Source organism: Poecile atricapillus, chromosome 9, assembly GCF_030490865.1.
Source record: "Poecile atricapillus isolate bPoeAtr1 chromosome 9, bPoeAtr1.hap1, whole genome shotgun sequence".
Lineage (NCBI taxonomy): Eukaryota > Metazoa > Chordata > Aves > Passeriformes > Paridae > Poecile > Poecile atricapillus.
In genome coordinates, this window is record NC_081257.1 from 10,212,912 (window position 1) to 10,232,173 (window position 19,262).

The 19,262-nt window shown below is 51.4% G+C and overlaps 1 protein-coding gene across 2 annotated transcripts in view; it reads right to left on the reverse strand.

Annotated features, from left to right (window-relative positions):
• Positions 1-13,132, reverse strand: part of TEX264 (testis expressed 264, ER-phagy receptor) — a 39,131-nt gene extending 25,999 nt beyond the window's left edge. The window contains exons 1-4 of one of the 2 annotated variants that reach the window (XM_058845216.1): positions 13,021-13,132; positions 12,044-12,111; positions 10,601-10,892; positions 5,161-5,382 (exon numbers count right to left, since the gene is read on the reverse strand). In XM_058845216.1, the coding sequence (XP_058701199.1) occupies positions 5,161-5,382; positions 10,601-10,858 (480 nt within the window). In that variant the 5' untranslated portion in view covers positions 10,859-10,892; positions 12,044-12,111; positions 13,021-13,132. Of the gene's footprint in view, positions 1-5,160; positions 5,383-10,600; positions 10,893-12,043; positions 12,112-12,481; positions 12,638-13,020 lie in introns of those variants that run through there. The other variant, XM_058845217.1, reaches the window with a different exon arrangement.
• Positions 13,133-19,262: the final 6,130 nt, after the last annotated feature.

The window sequence follows — 19,262 nt, forward strand, 5'->3', positions numbered from 1 at the left end:
TGGCAACACAGCTCCACAGACCTTCACTTAGAACAGCTGGGAGAAAAGGATTTTCAACAGATCTAAGCAATGGCAGTAGGCTCAGCAGCATGGTCAGGAGAGCCAGAGGGGAAAGATGAGGTGCAGCCTCACAAAGGTGCTGAGGCTCAGCTGCCATAAAGGACCACTTAAGCTCCGAACTCCCCCCAGGCAGAGGCATCCATGTTATGGAGCGATTTGGGGCACTAGGTAGAGGAGAAGAGTCTGAAGGATGGCACAAATCCTGGATAGGTCAGCCGGGGGAAGCCTCAGCAGCACTAATGAGAAGGGAGGAGTGTTCATTGAGAATTTCTGCACTGAATTTAGGACAGTCAGATGACATGGGCAGAGGATGAGGGTGAAATGTTTGTTCTTCCATGACAAGATAAAACACGTGGCTCGCAGACCCAGATAACACACATTTTAACATGCTGAAGTCCCCGCTGACAAGCTGTCCACATGTCAAAGGGTGATCTCTGGCCAGCTGGAGATGCTAACCCAGGAGAGACAGCAGCCTGTACCTGCCAACATCCAATGGGGAAATAACTGACTTGAACAAGCAGAGACTGGCCAGGCAAAGCCAGCCAAGACAAAATATACGGATGGCTGCAACTGGGCCAGATCACCAGGAAGCAAAGGAGATCGGCGTAATTAATGCCAACCAACACTCATTTACAGCTGTCAGATCCTGTTGGCAAACATGATTTATTTTTGTGGGGAGGGTGGACTTGACTGATAAACAAACCAGCACTCGTGCCATTCAATCAAGCTCAGAGAAGACATAGGGCTTGGCATCATTTCCCATCTTTAATCGAGAAACTACAACTCCATCAAAGGGCAGAGGCACGTGTTTGAAACTGCTATTAGCTGGCTCAGATCAAACCCAGGACTGGGGGGTCTGTGGCAGGGGACAAGATCTCCACCTGAGATCCACATGCTGCAGTACAACCATTGCTGAAATTAAGCATTTGTTTGAGCTACTGACAAGCCACAGAACTTTCTAAGTTGAAAACAGGTCTGAAAAAGAAAACAGAAATTAAGGCCAGAACATACGGAAAATGTTGGAAAGTACAGCTTTGTGTATTTAGCTTAGCAAAGAGAGAGGCAAGAGGTGACTGCACCCTAAACTGCCATAGCTGACAAGGGGAGCAAAGCTTGCTCCAAGCTAATGGTCCGAGGAATTACACATTTCCCTTGCTGTAAACAGGAACAAGCCACATCTTTCTAGCACCTCGTGGAGCGCCTTTTACGGGGAGCTGGGGTGTGGAGGAACATGACAGTCTCTGTCAGGCAGAAGCCAACCTGATAGTCTCCCAAATCTTTCCTTGCATCACAGAGTCCACACCAGCCATTCTTGCCCGAGATCTGCATTGTAAAGGAGTGACTCACAAGCCCATGGAAGTGGGAAACTTGTGATTACAGAACCCAGGGAAAGGAAAAAAAGCTGGGAGTTTAGCTGAAGTTGGAGAATACTTTTACAAGACCATGTAAAGAGATAAAACCCCAGTTTTCCAAGTTAGGCAGAGTCAGAGTCTGAGGTCAGGCAGCTGGTGCTCTGGAGAGTGCAAGCGGTCAGGATGATACTGACATTTACTTCCACATTCTCCTTGGCTGAAGAGAGCACAAAACTGACACAAAAAAAAACACAAAAAGAGGCCATGTTAAAGCAGGCACTTCTCGGGCTGCAGTGGGAGACACCTGCCAGCTCTGCCTTGGATGCCCTTAGCTACCTCTAGAGCTTCCAGAGGAGACCAACAGCCAGCAGGTCCAAGCCCACCCACCAGGCAATGCCCACTAGATGCCAGAATGGATGCAGAGAGATGCAGGGACACAGCCCACCACAGAGAGCTCACTATACCTAAACCAGGAGAAACACTTCTTGAAATGGCAGGTTACAGGGGAATCACCTGCTCCCAGAGCTGTCAGAAAGGGTCTCCACCAGCGAAGAGCTTTTTCCTTTGCTCCCAAGAGCTGGGAGTGCCAGGTCTGACAAGCACTGTGTTGTAGGCCAGGAGTCCACATCCCAGGAAAGCAGGACATACCTGCCTGGAGGCAGGGAGAAGCAACATCAGAGGTTATTAGGGAAGAAATGTTCTTAAGGGACACTAAATAACCCCAGCCTATGCCCTAAATAACCCATGTTCAGAATAATGAGCTAGCAGCCTCTCCTCGCCTCCTCAGAAGGCGATTCTAGCCAGTAAGTCAATGCCAGCCTGCCATCCCAGGGGAAGGATGTCCTCTTACCTGCCAAGGATGGCTGCAGCCATTTCCCCACAGCTCCCAAAAGCCAGGCTTGCAGCAAAAGTCTCACAGAAATGCCAGTTCCTGAGCTCACAAGAGCCAGGAGGCAAAGATGTATGCTGCAAGGACTGTCTGGACATGAGACCTCCTGCTCCATGCCAGCTCATCTCCCTTCCACCCTTAATGAAAGGAGCCTGTCACCCGACCACTCTTTTTTTAATTCCTGTTATAAATTTGTTTTTAACTTTTCCTGTCCCTCCAAAGCCACAGCAGACTGGGTAAAGTCCAGACTGCTGAAAGCCAGCACCATTGCATCCTCACTGCTTGGGAAACATGAGCCACAAGCATTCCTGCTAACTTCTGCACAGCACCAGCAAGCCCAGAGGGAACCACACGTTTCATCCACATCCACCGACCTTTGGGACTACATGTCCCCAAGTTAACCTCAGGGGATGCCGTGGGAAGGCCACTGGAGTGCCAGCTGTGGTAAGGCTTCTTTCAACTCTGGCCCAGACTTTCCCCCCACCTCTCGCTGTCCTGTTCCCTCAGCTGGACCCCAAACCCTCAGCTCCTTTGCCCTATATGCCCCACTCCAGTCCCCTTTCCCTCCCATTCTTTTTCTCTATTTTTCAGCATCTCCAAAGCTTTCTCCACCCTCCCTCCTCACCTTGCAACCCTCTTCCTGCCTCCTTCAGCTCCCTCTCCATTCCCCACTCTCCCACACCTTCTTTCTAGGACTAGGCAGCCATGTCATCCTCCCTCCACTTCAGCTAATTCCCTCTCTCCATGAGAGCCAGTGTTTCATCCCTGCTGCTGAGTCCCCTTTCATGACTCATGGCTTTTGCCTTCGAACCTCCTGAGTTGGGAGAGCTGTGGAGGGACCTGCTCTTGGCAGGCCTAACCCCCAGCTCTCATTAACAGCACCCTTCCCAAAGCAGGCACACAGGAAACAAATAAATAAAGCAAATCTGTCTCGCTGCTCTCTCGGGTTGCTTAAGGGAGTTGGGCTCCGGGGGTGGGATGAAGGATGCTATTTGGAGAAGCTGTCTCCATGGCAACCCCTATTCCCACCATGGAGCGGGCACAGGTCACCTGTTTCCATGAAAGTTTCCCCCTTCCCTTCCCATCCCTCCATCCCAGGAAGTGCCAGCACAGCCCCAGGGGTGCAGACAGTCCAGGCTGAAGGAGAAGCAGCAGGGATGCTGCTGGCACGGCTGCAAACGGCCTCCTGAGTCCCCCATGCCACACTGGAGAAAGGCAGGGCATGCCCATGGTGCAGTGTGCAGGGAGCAGCAGCACCCACTCCCCTCTGCCCCACCCAGCATGCCAAATCCACCCCTCTTCCTGCCTGTGTCCCCGTGGTCAGTGCCAGATGACCCCCCTGCAGCAGGGGGGCCCCACTCTGCTGCAGGACATTTGGACAGACACAGGCACCCTGACCCACGTGCTGCTGGGACTGGGACAGAGATCAAAATGTGTCACCTCCCACTGCACGTGGCTGTGGGTGCTCTGTTCCCATATGATTTCAGTTACTGCAAATCAAAATCGACCGCTCCCATTGAACACTACCAGGTGCTCCCAGAACAACCCGTGGTTCCCTTTTTAGCTCTAACAGCTCCATCTCTCATGCGACAGATGTGCTGCCGGGACCTTTCCCCAGCTCAGGCAGCGTCAGCCTGGTGTCTCCGAGCGCTTCCGCCCGCGCCAGCCCCCTCCGTGCCCGCCCGCGCGTCCGCCACAGGGCTGGCAGCAGTGCCTGGTGCCCCCACAACAAAACCGGCACAGCTCCAGGAGGAGACACAGAGGATGGAGCCAGAGGGTGAGAACAGGGGTTCTGCTCTCCAGAATGGGGGAAAGGAACAGAGGTGGTGATGCACTAACGCATCTTCCACCAGTAGCAGTGGGCAGCTCCCTGAGGCTGGGGTGGACAAGAGGGTCGGCAAAGACCCTCCAGCTGAAGCTCCAGGATTGGCACCCAGGCAGCCATCCTGCAGCACAGCGCAGGCTGGAGGGATTCACACGGTTCCCCCACAAGGCTGGGAGTTTCGCCAGGAAAAGCAAGTTTATAAATAGTGTGTTTCAACACGAACAAATGAAAGCGTCAGAACTCGACAGTCAGATAAGCCAAGGGCTGAGCACTGGCCCCTCCACAGCATCCTCCCCCACTGGGAAGGACAGTCCCTTCCCTCCATCATCCAGCTGGCCAGGACCTTCCTTGCTCTCTGGAAAGCCTGCATCTGGAGGTGTCTGTGTCAGATGTGCTGCCTGGGAACACCCTTGCCACAGCTGCTCTGGCAGCCAGAGCAAAGCAGCAGAGCTGGCTTCAAAAAGACCACAAGCAGCAGGGATGGCCACTAGGGGCAAGGGCAAACACAGCCCACAGCAGCCAGCTGCCCAGCCAGATCCACAAATTTCAATGTATTGCTTGAAAGAAAGTTTTCATAAGCCCACAGGCCAGAAAGTTTCTAACTTCTCCTCCTGTCCCTGAAGAAGACAGCTGCCCCACCGGTGAGGCTGGCACTCAAAACAGAAGTTCTATGGCACAAAGCATTACACCGAAGGGCACATACCTGCCAGATCCTAACAACAAGAAAGAGACTCAATGGGAAATCAGCTTTTATCTCTGTGTTAAGGAGAAAAGCAGCAAGTTATTAGATGAGAACTTGTTTCTCATAAACACAAAACAGCAGAGAAGACACCCCTGTGCCTACCGAGTGAATAGAAGGACATCCCTGCTGGGGAACTACCTGCCAGATTGCAAAAGGAGGAGATCTTGATGGTAGTGCCCAAGGGAAAACATCAAGACATGACATGTCAGAGCAGCCCCATCAGCTGTCAGGAAGAGAAGCCTCTGACAGCCCACTGAACACATGCAATGCTCCTCACGCCACACTCGCTTACCTTGATGTAAGTGTCAAGGGCTGGGTGGACACGGTTGACTGCCAGATGGATGGACAATGGTGTCGTGAATGGGAAGGTCGCCATGACCACGTGGCTGGGAGCAGGGAAGCTGAAGATCTTAAAGCCATACTTCTGGAACCGCTTGATCTGCTCTTCCGATGGCTTTGCGTCTCCCTCGCTCAGGATGCGGCCAATGGCAAAGCGGCACTTCTCTGGAGACACCTGATTGAAGGGAGAGACAGTGTCAGAAGAAGAGAGAGGCTTGACACTGGCCAAAACCTCAACTTGCTGAGCTTGGAGGCAGGAGATGATCATAAACCAGTAAAAGCAATAACCCAGCAGGATTGAGCACACCAAAACGGGAGCCCAGTCCTAACCCAGGCTGATCCAGGCCTCAATCATCTACACTCCCCCCGGCCCAAATGCACAGCTCAGTGGGGAAGGGTCTGCTCCTCTCCTTAGAGGGCAGAGGGACGCACAGCAGAGAAGAGCTAAACCCCACCAAGCTGCTCACTCAAACCTGTCATAGGTGACAGTCACTGCAGGAAGCATCTCTCCTGATCCTGCATCAGACACCTTTCTGTCAATAGCTGGTCACCACCATCCCCTTCTGCAGGACACCCCTGCAGCTCAGGGAGGGGGCTCAGAGATGTGATCACAGCTTTCCCAGTTTGCCTCCACCCCACCCCTGAGGAAGTCCCCTGGCAGCCATGTGCACATGCCACCAACCCCCATGGGTCACCTGCACTAAGCTGAAGAAAAATTCAGGGGCTGCCAGGTCTTTCCAAAATAGGCACACTCATTATGGCTGTTTTGGGGTGGGGAAACTGAGGCAGGCAAGACCTGCATTCAGTCACCCAGCTGCTTGTAGTAACACAAAGAGAAACATACTCATTTCTATCCTGAACCCAAACAACATAAGAAAAACCTAAAACATGCTCTTTTCAGATTTGAGAATGCCTCCCATTAAGACAGGGGGTGCAGGGCTCTTAGCCCAGCAAGGGGGGTGCTCAAAGCCCTGCTACCAGCACAGTGATGGCCCACTAAGGGCACAAAGATGTCACAAAACTCTCACACAGACAATGTGAAGTAGAGAGGATGCACCAAGGCCAGAGTTTTACCAGCTCCCATCCCAATGGAACACCACAAGGTGATCTGTGCTTCCTGATCTCATCCCTAACTTTGCTGTTCTAAAGCTCACCAAAGCTTCCTCCTGCAGTGTAACCACTCTCTCCGCACTCCTTGCCCTGCCTTTCCCTTAAACACCTTTTGATGTCGCACGGCAGGACCGTTCAGGAGGAAGAACACAAGCAGAGGTAAATGGAAAGAAGAAAGCAGCCTGTGGAGCAGCATCCACCAGGCTGGGGACACGTCTCATGGCTCGCTCTTGCCCTCCTGTGCTGCAAGAGGGAGCTGCAGACAGGGCTGTGCCCAGCATCCATCAGCACTCCGGGCAGGAAAGGAGAAGCAGATCCACCACAAAGACAGCAAGAGGCAGCTGAAAATGGCATCCCTGGGAAAAGAGCCAGATTAAACAAGGAGATATGGAAATCTAGATTAAATTCCTTTAAATATTCAATCTCCATTTATGTCCTGAGCAAAGATAGTTCAATCCCAGTCCCAAAGCAACTGTCGGAAGGACGGGAGCTGCTGGAGTGGGCAGCAATGCTCGGCCAGGCATGTTTTCTTCCTCCCTTCTCCTTTTACCTTTCCTTTTCACAACATGCAGCCCCAGAGACATCTTTCCAAGGGTAGCAACAAGGCAGATTTGCCTTCTCCCCATGGAAAGGAAAAAGAAAAAAGGAAAAGAGGAAAAAAGAAAATGGGAAAAAGGAAAAGAGGAAAAACTCCATTTAAAACCAGCTTTCCCTTAACAGATTTGTCTTTTACGGTAGGTTAGGTGCTGATCAAAGTCTCTAGTCCTCCAAGCATCCTGACAGAGAAGTTCTGGAAACTATTACTTAATCTATCAATCAGCTTCACCAATTGGAACAAAACCCATTTCTGCATTCATGGAGCATTTTGGCCTTATCCATCCAACATTTGGACACGGGCTTTTGTCTGAGTACACGGACTGCAAGCAAAAGGCCCTGACATGTACCCAGAGCTATACATGAGTAGAAGCTTGGCTGGTGCTGAGTACAAACCCACCCACCACATCCAGTCCTCGCTGAGGAGTTATTTTTGTTCCTGCCAGAGGTGGGAAAAGGAGGGAGAAGTCCTCTGGGCTGCTAAATATTAAATAAAAAGGAAAAAAAAAAAAAAAAAAAAAAAGCAGTTGAAATTAATATTAATCTTGTCCATTAAAACACATAAAACATTGCTGGCAGGGTTTGGGCAGCACTCGGTGAGCATCCTTGTGTGAATGTTGGAGAGCCAGGAGTCAGCAGGGAGCCCCAGGGACACTGGTGGCAGTGGCTGCCCTGAGGCCTGGCATGACCCCAAGGCAGCCCACATGCTCCAGGCCATGGGGCTCCCCTCAGCCCCACTCCCAGCCAAAAGCAGCATACAGCTGCTGCTCTCCAGCTCAGCATTCCCATCCTCTCTCCTAGCCACCTCTCCTAGAGCTCTCCACCAGCACAGTAACTGCCACATGGCACCTGCTGGCCAGCAGCCCCTTCCTGCCCCAGAGCTGGGGGCACCAAACCCCCAGGAGCCATGGCTGGCGATGGCTGGCTGGCCAGAGCCCTCCAGTGTTCCACAACACCACAGGACAAAGCCAGCACGTTCTGCTGCCTGATGACAAAAGGTCTATTTCTGGAGACAAGTCAACATCCGTGGCAAGTGGCCAGCTCTGGGCGGGCCAGCTCTGCCAGAGGGCGCTTCACTGAGGTCAGGAGAGCACTGAGAATGAGGAGGAAGAGGAGGAAATAATCTCTTCCTCTCAGGGGAAAGGCAGCCTGGGTGACCAATCCCACCCTGTGGAACCTCCAGGAATGAAGAGCCAGCAGTGCACACCATCTCCCATGCCATCATGGCTCAGTGGATATGAGCGCACAGGGAGCCACACGGGACCCTAGGGTGCTCTGCACCTGAGCCAGCATGTCAGGTATGAGCACTGCAGTCTCCAGCCCAGAAACCAAGCCCCAACTGGCCCTTTCTTCACCTGCCCACAGGCAAGAGAACCATCTGCCCAAACACATTCTCACTTCCAGCACCCTGCCTGGCCTGACCTGCCTGTTGGTGAGATGTGGATCTCTGGGGGGATCACTTCAGGAGCCCACAGAAGGTCCCACCAGCACTCCAGCTGCTCCAGCAGACCAGGTCTGACACTGTGTTTGTGGATGGCAGATGAGGGGAGGCTCCTGTCACTATGCAGAGCTGCAGGCACTGCAGTTATATCCTTCACAGCCCCCCTGTGCCCCAGCTACCACAGTGGCTACAAAGACAGGAGGATCAGGCCAATGTCACCTGCTCAATGTCATGAGCAAAGACAGATGTTCCAGAGAAGAGCAAGGTCCATGGGGCTGCCTGCCAAGCCTTGGAGGGCAGGTTAGACTCTTGCCACAAGGAGGAACAGTTGGCTTCCAAATCCCTGGATGGCCACCAGAGACAAGGCCTGCAGCCCCACTGCCTTCTCCAGCCACACAGTGAAGGCAGAGATGCAGCACGTGCAGGAAAAGGAGAAAAAAAAGACATGACCTGGAAGGGGAGGCAGTTTGACTGTGCACTGACAGCTCAAATTTTCAGGGTCAGGTCAGAGTTACTCCTTCCTAGCCTTACTTGCTGCTACCAGGGAAAGCACTCCCTGTGCCAGCCAGGGCAGAGGTTACCACAAATATCCTTATCAGTATCCGTGGGCCTCAGCAGTACAGGCTTTTACCAGCCCAGGCTTTGGCAAACAAAAAGCCAAAGCACAACACCCTTGATACAATGTCAGCTGAAAAGCTGCAGGGCAACCACAGGCATGTGCACATCACATCCCTGGAGTAGGACAGCACTGGGGATGGACACTGAGCCCTTCTCACAGCATTGTTTGCCTTCTCTGTGTCCAGAGACCACGGCAGAACAAGCAGCAGCATTGAGATTCTCAGCTCCAGGTGAGGCCCTCAACACAAGGATACAAATTAGTGGCAATGAAATGGCCACTCTGACCACATGGGCACCATGGCTCCTTCTCCAAATATGACACTTCCTCCAGACAAGTGTCCAAGCATGCCTAGTCAAACCCTGCCTCTGCCCAGCTCATCCTAAGGAGAGAAGTCATCCTTGCCATCATCCTTCCCAGGCCAAGAAGACATCACAGTGTCTTCTCTGCCTCCTGTGACCCAGGTAGGTAGAGACAAGTCAGGGCATCACAGGACACAAGGAGGTGAACACACCAGGCTCCCCTGTGCACAGCCAAGCTCAGTGCTTTCTCACCTCCAATATCTTCCTATCACTGCTCACTCAGCACTATGTTTTCATGGACAAGTTCTTCCCTCAAAGCAGGTCCAATCCTTGGGAGAACCATCTTGCAAGCAACAGAACAAGGTTTCTAAAACAGGACCAGACACCCCCAGAGCAGAAGCACTGGGTGAGAGCTATCAGCCCAAGCACTGTGCCCTGCACCAGCCCCCAACACACGAGCCCAAACACACATGCACAGCTGCTGGCCACTCTTTTGTCCCTCCTCCCCATGGATTCCTCCACGGTCACACTAGCTACTGCAGAATTACTGGGGAGCCAGGCTGTCTGCCCCAGACAAATGCCCACATGCCATTATTTGGAAATCCCAGAGCCATTTAGTATCAGCAGCCAGGTTCCACCCCCCCAGCAAATTCTGATGCACTTTTGTTTGTTCCTTGCCTTCAACTGTTCCCATGGAGTGCTGGGCTCTGGCTGGCAGCCATCAGGCAGCGTGCTTTCTGCTCACCGCTTTGCCATTAGGAGCATCATGGAGCAACTGTTTCATCAGACAGGAGCCCTCAGCACGAAGCACCTGAGGTTTCAGTAAGAACTCTCAGGGGATGGAAGAACTACAGGGAAGCTCAGAAACACATGAGAGCACTAGAAATGAGAGAAGGAGTATGGATGAGAACAGACCAAGCTTTTGAGAAGAGAGACCATCTGCTTCCAACCACAGAGCTGCAAGTCCAGAAGGTGCCTTGGCTGCACTTCCAGGGAACATGCCAAGGAATGCCTCACCTTGGGGTCATGAACACTGGCTTCTGTTCCATAACCAGCTCTGTTATCCTGCTGATACCCTGTATAGATATAGATAGCAGAGGCTATCAGAAGATACCAAGCTTTGCTTGCCCAGCGCCTTTCAGTCTGGATTATGCAAAACCCCATCTGCTTTAGTGCTTTTCCCCACACAGAGTCCTCTGTAGATCTGGGAGTCCTTGTGTATCCCAGTGCTCACCTACAGAGGATGAGGTGCACATGCCTGAAACACAAGTAAAGAGCATCCCAAGCTGGGAACCACAAGAGTGTGCAGGCCTTTCCGGGCACGCCTTACCGTGTGAGGGTTGTCATAGTAGACACCGATGGAGCAGAGCTTCGAGGAGATGCTGCAGCCATCTGTGAAGAGCTGCCCGGATTCTCCATACGGGCCCACCCTGAACTTGTAGGCCAGTGTCATGTTGCCGACAGGGGGGGAGCCAGCACTCACAACCACCTCAGTGAAGAGCCCCGAGTAGACGACAAAACCGAAGATGGTCAGCAGCAGCAGCACAGCCAGCACCGCGATCAGCCCCAGCAGCACCCAGTCAGTCATGATGGACACCTGGAGCACCACGGTTCCTGAGGCACTGGCAGCAAGAGCAGAGAAGAAAAAGAAGGGCAGTCAAACTACCACATGGGCAAAGAACTGCTTTCTAAAGTGATTTATCTGCAGCAAAATGCACGCTCTTCCAATTCTTCTTATGTGTGAAGCTTAATAGAGTGGAAACCCCCCAGAAGCCTTCTGTATATTAGTGTCACATTGCATCAGCCTGTTCCAATTGGTCACCAGGTACAAATTATATTGCTTCAGCGCCACTTGGGAATGAGGTGGTTTTGAAGGGAGGACAGAGAGGCATCATCTCTATCCCCTCAAAACTGTTCAAATCCAATTTTGCACCCAGGAGAGACCAAAAACCACCCTGGGAGCCTGTGTCATGCAACAGATAGCAGATACATAGCACTGGGCTAAGGAGCAGGGAACCATAATAAAATAATTTATCATTTATAGGAATCAAACCCACTCTAACCAGGGCAGCCCCTTTGTCAATAGATCTTGAAGCCCAGACCTTCCTGCAATGACCCAAATGAGGACCACAGTAGTTCAGATCCAGATCCAAGCACCCTGAGAGGTTCAGAGGAAGCAGAAGACCCAGATAGAAAAAGCATTCCCAACACGCTCAGGTACAATGAATTACTGGTATTCCTTTTAGATGGCTTTTTTTAAACTAAAAGAGTTTTTATAACTTCAACAAAGGCTTCCTGTTTTGTTTGGCATCTTTTCTCTTGCACTGACTGTGGGACACAGCAGCCTGGTGAATGTCTCCTGCTTGTTTTCACCCACCAAGTGTAACCACTCTGGGGAGTTGCAACCCAAACTATTTCAGAAGAGTTGTTTGTGTTTTATATTCCCTTGAAACACAGCTCTGGTCGCACAGGGAATGGTTGTGATGCTCCCCTGGGACTTTCACAGAAGATAGGTTTGCAAGTGAGCAGTGAAGTAAACAATCCACCTTTACCTCTGTTATAAACATACTTTGTCCACAAAGCGTCGTTCACCAAGGCTGCTGCTTGTTCACTCAGCTTTACAAGAGAAAAGCCACATCCTGGTAGGAAGTGCAGGCAGCTCCACTCTGCTTGAGCCCAGCAACCAGATATATGGCAAAACCAAGCCCTGCTGAGCCCAAACTGGGGCCACGCTCCTGAGCCAGGCACCATCGCACACCATGACCCCACTCACCTGAAAAACCAGCTCAGCCCAGAAATGCTTCAAGACATCTGATCCACAGGGGTGCGGGATCTGTGGCGCTGCAGCAGGAAAAAATAAGTATCATTGCTTCCTCTCAAACTCACGGGACCAAAAGCAAAACAGCTGCTGCCGAGCAGCCGTAAGGCACCCGGTCACCTCGGACCGGCTCCCCAAAGGAGAGGTGTCCCGAGGAGAACCTCCTCCTGCAGGACCACGCAGGCCAAGACTTCTTCCCGAAACTCTGCGGCTGAATGCACGGGCACCAAGAAACATGGAAATGGGAAAGGAACCTCTGCTGGTGCGTCCCAGCCCTGCCGTCCCCGGGGCCAGCTGAGCCGCGCGCGGAGCTGCTCCCGGGTGCCCGGGCAGCCGAGAGCTCCCGGAGGGATAGCCCCGCTCCCGCAGCTCCTCCCTGTAACCAACACAGACCTGGCACTCCCAATCACGGCTCCGCTGATTCCCCCGAGCTGCCAGCCCCACGCCCAGCCCCAGGGCCCTGATGGCAGCCGCCCCAGAGGAGAGCAGGGTATTTTTGGCTGTTCTTCCCAGTTTCCGCGGCTCGTTCCCCGCCGGCACTCGGAGGCACCGCCGGCTCCCCACAGCCCTCCTCACGGGCCGGGGATGTCACCTCCCCTTTCCGGCCGGGATGTCGACCCTCCCGGTGCCCGTGCTCGGCGGAGGGTGAGGGTCTGCCCCGAGCGGCCCCGCAGCCCGGCCTGCCTGCCGGGAGCCGCAGCCCTGGGCCCCGCAGGCAGCGCCCTTCGCACCGGCACCGGTGCAGCCCCCGCCGCGGGCGTGCCCGCCGCCGGAGCTCTGCGGGAGCCGGCCGGCGCCCTCCGGCTCCGAGCAGGCCGCGGCCTGGGGGCACCGGATTGGCGCTGCGCTGCCTGCCGGGCCCCGCGGATCCCCGCAGAGCCGCCCCCGCCGCGATGCCAGGCGGGGTCCCCGGGCACCCCCCGCGCTCTCACCGGGGCTCCCGGTGCGGCCGGCCCGGAGCGATCCCGGCGCCGCCCCGCCCCGCCGCCAGGGGGCGGCTGCGCGCGGGGTCTGGGGGCGGGGCCAGCGGGATGGGCGGGGCGCGGGGCCGCGGTAGCAGGGCGGAGGGGGCGTGGTTTCAGTCGGGGCGGGGCCAGGGCGGGGCATCCCCAGGGTTTGCGCTTCCCTGCGGGGCCGCGGCTGCGCCCCGTGGGGAGAGCGCCCCCTGGCGGACGGGCGGCGGCACGGCCTGGCCTCGGGGTGAGTGAGCCAGGTTCGAATCCCCTCTGAGGTTCCACGGGGCTGCACACTGCTGGCTCCTGGCTGCTTCCCGACTCTCCCCTCCCAGCCCGCGCGCTCTCCAGGGCACTGCTGAACTCTAAACAACACTGTGTTCTACAGCCTGTGGGGCTGCAGCGTCCTGGCGCACATTCCGGCGCACGTCCCTGCTGGCTGAGCCGAGCCTCAGGCTCCCTGGCAGCCGCCCGGTGAATCGGCCCCTTCCCTCGGCTGCTGGACAAACAGGGCCACCCTGCACCAGCCAAGCGTCACGGCCCTGACCACACAGCCTGGCCCGGCCGGTCAGGGCAGTGGGCAAAGCTGCTCTGCAGCACCCAAGTCCTTCCCAAGAAACCCAGAGAGGGTTTTAAAGAGCTGCAGGTTCCATCGCTGGGGCTGTTGCAACCTGGCAGAAACATCTTGGCTTCTGTCTGTGCTCGGGCTTTCCCACTGCCCAGCTGGGAAGAAAACCAGCCAGACATCTCAGACAGCAGTGGCCAACAAGAGGAGCATGAGGATAGCTAAGAAGCAACCTTCACACCTCTCTGAACTTTCTTCTCCCTCTTCAACCCTCTTAACAGGGGAAGTTTGCTCTATGTTGGTCCATGAGCCACCTCCAGATGCAGCAACAAGGAGCAGTGGAGTGTGCTGCGGCCTCTCTTGCTGTGGTTTCACATCCATTTCCCAACATCCCAACCCCCTTCACTGGGGTTGGTTGGTGGGGTTTTTTTGTTTGCAGAGGGAACCCAGCACTGCTTTTCACCAATGTGCTCATTTATGAACAGCAGCGTGAAATACTGCAATACTTCAATACTTGCCTTTCTCCAGCAGCTTCCTAGTGAGGATCTCAAGGCTTTCCATAAACTTAAATTAGTTAAACCTCAGAGGCCCTCCTTGTATTTGGCATTATAACTCTTTTGCAGCTGGAAGAAAATATCCCAGCTTGGTTACGTGTCTCGCCTGGAGCCATGCAGTGAATCACTGGCAAAAAGAGGAACAGAACTCAAAAGCCCTGTAGCTGCCAGCTCTGGCCATCAGACACTTCTTCCTCCAGCCTTAAAGTTCTCTAAATCTGTACACATTTAGCGCGTAACGTTTATGTTTCTCCATTACAACAGCAAACACTAAAATTTGGGTCTAATTTACCAGCTTCATGTCTTCACTCTGAACCAGTACACTGCGGAGAGCTGAGGCAGAAGGATGTAAAATGTGCTCTCCAGCAGGGCCCTGCGTGTCAGGGTATGGTAGGCACTTGGTCTCAGCAGATTTGTTTGGGCCCTGGGCCCCTCACATCTCTAACAGAGGATGCAGATCAGTCCCTTTTCATTTGAATCCTAAGTGGCAGTCAGAAGTGGAGGTGGGTTGTGAGCAAAAGCAGATGTGGGCGAGCTGCCCCACCTCTCAACTTCCAGCCAGCATTTCTCCATCTACTTTAGCCTCTCTGTGGAGGATTCCAGCTTCATCCCAGCATTAGCAGGCAGAAATGATGCTCAATAGGACGGTCATCTCATCTCACTCCCACAGTACTGCACATTGTCTCAGCAGGGTACCTGTGCTGGGATATTCAGCTCAGCCTTGGCCCAATCCTTGGCTTTCCAGTTCTGCTCACACCTGCTGGACCCTCCATCCTCTGCTCCAGGACAAGAAGCTTTGTTGTCCTTCCTCTCTCAGTTGCCTTTACCTGCTGGACAAGGTAAGCTGAGCTTTGCAAAGGTCACTTCAGGTGCCCAGTAAGCAAATAGATGTGATAAGGATACTGATCACCTTGGGAACATGGCAAAACACAAACGGCTCTGACTAACTTTGCATGGAAATACCCTCCCTAGAGGGGCAGGCAAGAGGCCAGAACAGATCACACAGCCCTGGGGAATTTCCATCAGGATAGACACAGACAGGCTCCACTCCCAAGTCTTTCCTGGATACCCATAACAGCAACTCTGCATTACTGTTGATGAACCAAGACTGGCACTTTGTTCCTTGCAACCAAAGGAGACCATCAGTTGTGGGAAAAACTGGAATGAAGGCAGCACAGGCACATGGAAATGCTCGCCTGGTAGGTTCTCTCCAGAGGAAAGACACTGCAGAGGGCAGGGACTGTGCTGGCAGAGGGCAGAACTGGGCTGTGTGGACAGAGTGAGGGCTCAAAGGGCTGTTTAGGTCCTGCTTGGTCCAGTGAGGCAGGACCAGGGTGTGGCTCGTTTAAGTGAGTAAGGTTTTAGCCACTGGCCTCCCTAAGCACAGGGTTAGTGTTGCTGGGAGCAGGAAGCTCTCTCTGGGAGTCGTTCACAAAGGCTACACAAGACAGCATGGGTTTACCCCTCTGCATAACGGATTCCACTTCTAAGCAGCCAGTAATGACACAGAGACTTTTAATATTTGCCAATATAGAGCATCTTGTATGATTGATACATTTTCTAGAAGATTATTCATTTGTTGAAGTGCAGCTGCCGTCGATGGGAAAACCTCAAGGTGAGACCAAGGAAAAGCTCACATACAACCTGGCATCCCACGAGGGCCAGGCCTGTGAAAGGCAAACAGCATGAAGAGCTCGGCAGCACCTCAGCCCTTGACCTTTTGGTGCCTCTGCTAGCACAAAAGAGGAGATGCACTGAAGGATTAACTATTGATCCATTGCTTTGCCCTCAGATTTACATTCATTTCCCACTGCAAGACAGGAATGTTTCTTTCTCATGACAGGAATAAAAATTCCAGTGTTACAGAGTAAGAAAAGGCACACACATCTTTTCAGAAAAAATGTAAAAGTGTTAAGAAATATACAAATTATTCTTATGGCTAACTGACTATTTTGGTCACAAACGCTAAACAGCAAACTATGCCCCCCCAGGATCTATTAGCAAAAATGGTCTCATAATTAAATGCAGTTTTTAAGTTATGAAGGAATTTTTCAGACAGATACATAACCTTTTCTCCCTCCTACCTCTGAAAACCAGAAGGGTCAATTTTAGCTTGTCACCTTGTGTTCCAGTCCCAGTCCTGAACCACACAAACCTGGGTGTTGGAGGATCTAGAGGTTAAAACAAAACTAGCCACCAAACAGAATGGATGGCAGTGACAGGCAAAACATTCAGTAATGCCAAGACACAGAGTGGCAGGATAAGTATTTCTGTCATGGGGAATTTCCATGGATACTACAAGCAAACTTCCATAAAGTTATGGAAGAAAAACTTCTGTAGGTTGTAGCCTATGAGCTCCTCCTTTTGCTATCAAAGCCCTAAACGGCAGATTGGAATTCTACACCTCTGATTATCAGCTGTTTAGCAAGATACTGAGGTGGTTTTTATTTAACAAATGACAATGGAGCTTTCATCCCTTCCTTTCAGATGTCACATCACCTCTGGTAGCTACTGTGAATGACGAGGAGTCATTCAGATTCTCATCCCCAATGTACTACATTTGTACATGGCTTTGATTTTCTGTGAATAAAGGATCACTTATAAGCCTGAAGAGATGCATTATTCATCTTTGAACTCCCCTGAAAATCATTTTAAGCTGTTTATAAGCTCCACTCACTTGGAACTTGGGTGCACAACTTTGACTCACAACCAAACAGGTCTGGCCAAATTCCTCCCGAGGTGCCAGGCAGGGACCAGTGCTCAGAAGGATCTGTTCTTACCTTGGTACCAATGCTTCTCACAGACACCTGTGTTTGATCCAGAGGACAGTATCTCCCTTTGCCCATGCTGGGAATATTGGTACCTTCTACTGCACTGTGTCTCACACACATACACACACACACACACAAAGCACAGGACTATCCACACCTTTTCCTGGTGAAAAAATGTATTTCTTAGGGACATTTGCATTGAAATATTCTCTTATTTCTCCTCCTGTGGCATGCCTTCCACTTGCATTGCCTTAGCAGCAACTGTGTACTTCCTTCTTTACCCTGAGGATTATCTTCCATTGTCTTTGAGCTACAGAAGAATACACATTAACAAACCAGGCCTTCCTGTCTTTTTGTTTAACCTCCTCTCTTGTACATGAAGCCTAGATTAAGTTTAGGGTGTTTTCTTGCTGAAAACATGAGATAGTTTACTCAGAGTGTTTTTCCATTTTCCACCCAGACAGGACCAAGAAGGGAATCAGGAACACACCACGCTTTGTCTCTCTGGGTTTGCAAATTGTGCTCACAAAAAGTGCTGGGTTTAATGTGGGCTTGTCAACAAGCTCATTCTCTACAGCAAGTGACAATTTAGACTGTCTTCCAGAATTTTTAATGAGGGATCCCCTAACAGGCTTCAGGGATCTCAGCAGGATTTTAAGAGCCTTACACAATGTCATTCTAACCAGAGTCTGACACTCCACAAAGCAAAGCAGCCCAGCGGTAATGACACCAACAGAGCTTTCATGTCAGTGGTTCTCCTTTAGTTTTACAAGAGTGACTGCAGAAGGAACAACAAGCAGGAACATTTGTTCCAACCTTAATTTCTAGCTTCAAAACCAGAAAATTAATTTCTTATAGCCATGTTGTACTCCTGGTTTTAATGCACATGTATAAACAGTGCTTTTAAAAACCTCTCTGACAGCTCTCCACATGATTACATTGCGACAACAACTCCAAATTTAAAGTCAAAAGATATTTTTGGTATAAGATTTTCATCTCCTTTCTGGCAAAAAAAACCAAACCTGTCTTGCAAAAATACTTCATGAGACTCTTCTAACTACAGAACATCTGTGGGGAGCTGCTGTAAATCTGAGGAGGGGGAAGGCTTCCAAAAGGACTTTCAGAAGCCCTGATTATTTATACTTGCATATTTCCCCTTCTTTTCCTACTACCTCATGTTGTAGTGGACACACCATTCATAATAAAAACTATTAAACATGTGACTTCTGACATTATTCCACCTCAGTGTGACCTCCTTTCTTTCCTCCAGGTTGGAGCCATAAGGCTCAACTTTGTATATTTTGACCTTTTTTGTTTGGTCAGTTTTGGTTTTGCAGGTAAATCCATTTCCCAAAATTTTAGAAGTTTATGAGGCGATTCTGGTCTTCCTACCAGTCAAGGATCAGTCAGCCACATCTGAGAAACCCTTACAGAATCACTTTGAGAGTGCCAGGAGGGTCTCCAGCCTTGGGATATGGCCTTACTAAGTAAATTAAATGGAAGTTCTCAGCTGTAGCGGTTAACTCAGAGCCATCCACCACACATCACACCCAGTTTGCTCCCCCTTGCCTGGTGCATTTCCCCTACATTTTCCTCTTTTTATTCCAGTACTAGCAAAAGTCCTATTTTTGTAAAGAAATGCAACACTGTGCAGAGGCTGGGGAGGTGCCAGTCACACAAATCCCACAGGAGCTTGTGCCAAAACTCAAAAGCAAGCCTTTTTTTCATTTAATTATGAAACCTCTGCTCCTTGCATAGAAGAGGGGAAGTTTTATGCCTGTGCAGTGTTTGCTCCTGTGACTTTCGCCTCTTGTCCAAAAAAAAGAGAAAAAATGCCCAAGATGAAAGGACCGCATCAAGTCTATCACTGAGAAAAGCCATTATTTTCCAGATATATACAGCCCTTTCCTGGGTTCTGAGGCTAAAATATTGTTTAAAAAACCTTTCTATGGAATTGAGAGACAAAATCCCAAGTTTGTGTCTTGGTTTTCCCTTGGGAGGTTTTTGTGCAACTCTGCATTAGTCTGAGTTACCTGGTACAAAGGCTCCTATTGGTCCAAGTGATCAATTTTAAACACTTCTCAAATTAAAGAGTCTGTCAAGACTCTTTGTACAATCCTCACATTTCAGTATAAATAATTTTAGAGGAAAATGTCCAGAAATTGTCATTCTGAGTTGCAAAAGCATAAATAAACTTCATAAATATTTCAGTGTATCAGGGACTGTTCTCTGGCAAATTTGAGTGTTATTTTTCCTGGAATAAGTGATCAAGTCAGCTGATGTGAGTCAGTCTCTGCTGTACACGACACACAAGGTTTGCCATTAATCCAG